Source organism: Brassica oleracea, chromosome C1 (genome assembly GCF_000695525.1).
Source record: "Brassica oleracea var. oleracea cultivar TO1000 chromosome C1, BOL, whole genome shotgun sequence".
In the NCBI taxonomy this organism is placed as follows: Eukaryota; Viridiplantae; Streptophyta; class Magnoliopsida; order Brassicales; family Brassicaceae; genus Brassica; species Brassica oleracea.
The window spans coordinates 36730339-36734892 of NC_027748.1; the positions used below are offsets into that span (position 1 = coordinate 36730339).

A 4554-nucleotide genomic window follows, 5' to 3' on the forward strand; every position below is an offset into this window, starting at 1 on the left:
AAATGAAAAACTAACCTCTTTTAGGTAGACGTCTTAGTAAGTCTACCAAAATTTTTATTTTTGTTGTCACAGGTAAAGACAGAGACTGCTGGGGAAGTCTGCGTTATAAAAAAAATTTGTTTGGTCAATTGCAAAACTAACCCGTGCGTTGACAAATAGACTGCATCGTAAGTCTACACGGAGGCGTAAACATACAAAACAGTCTACTATCGCGACACGGATCTGAAAAAGAACGAAAATCATGTAAATAGTTATATTTTTCATATGTAAAGCTCGTTTCCGACCTTTTCAACCGTCCAAACTCCAAATATGAGCAAAAAGAAGCATCTTTGACGCTTCACTAATGAAGAAACTCAAAAATATGAAGTTTGTGATTATGAAAATGAAAGTTATGAGATTTTTTTAGATGGAAATGTAGAGGAGATGTGAGAAAATAAAGTTTTTTGGGTTAGAATGAGAGAAAAGTGGTTGAAAATTGAATTCTAGAGCTTTAGAGCTAAAAAATGGTGGTTCACGGTGGTTGGAAAAACTGATGATAATGACATTTTTGTAAATAAGAAGAATTGGTTAGGGTGTATTTGGTTTTTGGTTAATTTCGAAATTAATAAAAAATTAAATAAAAAGACAATTTTGTGAATAATTCAAAAACATAGAGATAATATGGAAAATTTATTGATCCGTGGGTACAAGATCGAAAAGAATGCATTCCAAGTGAGATGTAGTATGAACAAAAAAAAAAGGGGCTGGTTTTAGGTTTGACTTAAAAAAGTGGGTTGGTTTTGAAAACACCCTAAAAACTTAAATCCGAAAATTGGAAAACCTAAAATGTTTAACATATACTCGAATCTCGAATTGATACCCAAACATTATGCATAGTTATTTTATTAATGACTAATTTAAGGCGCTAAAATAATGTTTAAACAGAGACCTATATTTTTATTTTTCGTCTAAAGTCTAAACATATATTATTGGTAGATCAAAGTATACATCAAGTTATAGAATCATCAACGAAACGATGAAATACAAATTATTACATAAACAGAAATATGCGAGATATGCTGAAGACAAACTGTTTGTAAAAGTGAAAATTGACATTGATTTTTTTTTGCAATAAGCCTTACACTTTTTTCTCTCCAAAATTCGTCAAACTCTAATATGATTGGTATGCCTTTTTGGTATTTTATTCTTTTCTAAATCGTATAGGAAAAACTATTGCATCCGTGACATGCTTTGAAAAACATAGATCTATTTTATAAACTATACAAGAGCCAAGACAAAAGTAACATAAAATGTTTTGTATAAAAAGAAGAACAAAACGCTGACAAAACGTTTTGTATAAAGTTGAAGATGCAATCCGGTTCTCAGAGGAAGAACATGTAAAGGCTCAAGCTTTTTCGCTTGGTCAACGAGAAAGTCCGGGTCTTGGTGGTGAGCACGTTTTGAAGTTCGTCATTCGCAGTACCGATGTGATTGATGTATATGGCTCTTTGGATCGTGGTTGGAGCCTCTCTCTCAACCCGAATTTTAATGGGATTTGGTGGCTGTTTAAGCGGAATCCAGAAGCCTTGGTTACGGGTCTCTTGCTTTGCTTATCTAATCCCTTGCAGGATTGCAAAGCCTTAGTCTCTGGCCATTAGGAATCAACTAAATGAGATTTGCACCAATTGATGTTGTGGCTGTTGGTCATGAACAACTTTCTAATCTTAAGGCATCAACTGCTTCGAGCTTCACTTGTATCTCACTCTAGATGTTTGTCTTGGTGGTTTAGACATAGTTTTGTAATCTTGTTTTTATAGTGGTAGAAATTAGGTGGTTCAAGAGACGCTTTGCTCTGTGTCATGAAGTAAATTTGTTCTCATTGTGGTTACAAGAGTACAATGGAATTTGATTAGGTAGCGTAGGATCCATAGACGTGTTCTTAAGTGATACTAGATCGCCTCCATTGTTTTGCGATTCAATCTCTTGAGGTCTAATTAGTTTGTAACAAATTTGTGTTGGATAATAAAAATTGAAGTTGAGCTTAAAACAAAAATAGACGCTGACAAAAAAAGGGAAGAACAAAAAGGCAAAAAGAGATCGCAGACGAGTCTCTGATTTTGTTCTCATGTAAATTCCTTATATTAACACCTTTGGGATTTTTGGGAAACAACCAAGACTCCTCATCTAATTGACGATGGAAAGTTGCTGGAAATTCTTTTCTTCTCTCTTCTTCTTTTCTGTATGAGTTTACGTATACATATTTGATATTTCTATACCTTTTACAGACCTTTCATTAGTAGTTTCTTTTAGGTTTTATTAGTCTTCAAATTTTCGTATCAACAACTAAACTTCTAAACGACAATCATCGACAGCAACTCAATTTAAAATGTTTTTTTTTTCATTTGAAAAGGAGCGATGATCAGATTTGGATATAGTGCCGAGCTGTTAGTTTTAGACAGTCTTATGTTTTTAAAAATATTTGTAGAGAAAAATATATATTTTTTCAATTCTTGTTCAGTTGTGCCTTTATCCAATTTTTTTAAAAATATATTCTATTTAGATTTCTTAGCAATAAAAATGATCTAAATCATGGTTATACACTTGAACACTTGATGTTAATATCAATTATCAAGACCACTAAGGAACATCCACGTGGCGGAAATCGCTTTTAATCTCGTCTCCTCCCCGCTCAATATCCGACTCGTTCATCACTACCTGGCAGCTTGAGGAAGGAGCTCCAGCAAAAGAAGACGGGGCGCTTCTTCCTTTTCTGCTCAACATCCGAGTAAACGATAACATCCGATTCATCGGCGAGTGATTCCGTGTCAAATCGTCTTCTCCGAACTCGCTGAAACTCCTCCTATTGGTCTCAATTGCCGCTGGTTCTCTCCCTAAATCATCCAACGGCGGCATCGCAGAAGATCCAGATCCCGGTTCAGGAGAAATCGCGATCATGATCGTGACTTGCTCCTCCACCGTCGTCGTTGCGTGAGGCTCCTCGACGACGACGAGAGAGCGGCAGAGAGGACAGGTTGAGTGAGAGTGAAACCACATGTCAATACATTCCACATGAAACGCGTGTTTACAACCGGGCAAAACCCGACCCGACTCGCCGTCCTCGAACTCGGAGAGACAAACGGCGCAATCTACCGGATCCTTGTGAGTCGCCGCGTCGGAGAAAGTGAAAACGGGGAGAGAATTCAAGACGGCGGGATCTAGACCGCGTGAGGCGGTATGACAAGGATCGGTGGCGGCGAAGAAAAACATTGTAGGGCGGTGACTCCTAGAGCGGGTGGCATACCATTGATCGTAGAGGTAGGAGAAGACCATAAAGATGAGTACGGAGAAGAGGATTTCAATGGTGAGTAGCGTGATTTTGCCGTTAGTGGCGTAGGTTGGAGCATCAGAGATGTTTTCCCCGAGCCAGTGCTCCATCGGGTTATGCTCGTTGGAGTTCATGATTCTGACGGCCAATGAGAGAACAGGTGAAGGTGGTTTTAAAAAATTTCTTTTTCCTTTTGTTCCCTCAATATTTAATTTAAGATATACTCAAATTCAAGGGAAAATGCTACAAAAATACTCTCATTTGCCAAAATTCCAAATAAATATCACCTTCTGCTTGACCAAATAACTGTATTCTTATCTTCACCAAAAATATACCTTTTTTAAAAAATTATATAACTAAATTATGGATTTCTTAGCATTTTCAAGTCCACAGTATAAGGAAACTGGGATTGAACCGGGTTTTGTTTGGTTTAAATCGGATAATTCGGTTTATTGTATCCCCTCTTGATGTAGTAGTTTACATTCAGTAAAGTCCAAAAAGGATTTCTTCACAAAATCTAAATCCCCTTATACACCAGTAGAGAGATTCATAAGACACAAAGCTCAACAAGCTTCTTGACCAATCTTTACATGTCCTACACACATATACCTTCTCGTCTATCTATCTATACATTGATTATATTTCTAGAGAATACTATTCCACTTCAATAATGCAGCACCTTGAAGATAGAAACAAGTCTTCAACGAAAAAAAAACTGTCAACATGCCATCTCCTTGTACCATGAATCATTACAGAACTCATGTAGCTGTCGACGTATGGCAAATCTAAACTACACCTGCAAAGTTACAATCCACAACAATTATTAATTATATCTAATACAACATACATTATCCTGAAGCAATGAGTTTCTAACCTGATATATACTATAACCTGTGTGTCCTCTCCCGAAACTGCTTGAGATCAAAAGCATCATGGTATCTCTAACTCAGCATGAGTTCACCTACTTAAGCCACACGCTCATTTCGTAAGAAGCCATCTTCTTTCATTTTCCTAAACAACGCATCAGCTTCATGGATTAGTCCCCGCCTACAAAATCTCGTTATCATTGTAGTGTACGTTACAACAGTAGGCTTCATTCCCTTGGAGAAAAGGCTACAGAACAAATCAAAAGCATCTTCCACCTTATCAACCTTGCACATCCCTTGAATCACAATAGTATACGTAACAATACTAACATCCATTTCTCTCTTCCGCATGTACTCAAATATCATCAACAATTTCTCCACTTT

General features: G+C 36.8%; 1 protein-coding gene across 1 annotated transcript; it reads right to left on the reverse strand.

Annotated features, from left to right (window-relative positions):
• Nucleotides 1-2616: 2616 nt before the first annotated feature.
• LOC106298251 (RING-H2 finger protein ATL2-like) lies at nucleotides 2617-3585 on the reverse strand. Its single transcript, XM_013734348.1, has one exon. It carries the CDS (start codon nucleotides 3436-3438, stop codon nucleotides 2617-2619), a length of 822 nt encoding a protein of 273 aa, XP_013589802.1. The 5' UTR covers nucleotides 3439-3585.
• Nucleotides 3586-4554: the final 969 nt, after the last annotated feature.

Excerpts from the sequence above, each read along its gene's own strand:
- LOC106298251 (XM_013734348.1), bottom strand. The coding sequence starts at position 3,438 with ATGAACTCCAACGAGCATAACCCGATGGAGCACTGGCTCGGGGAAAAC.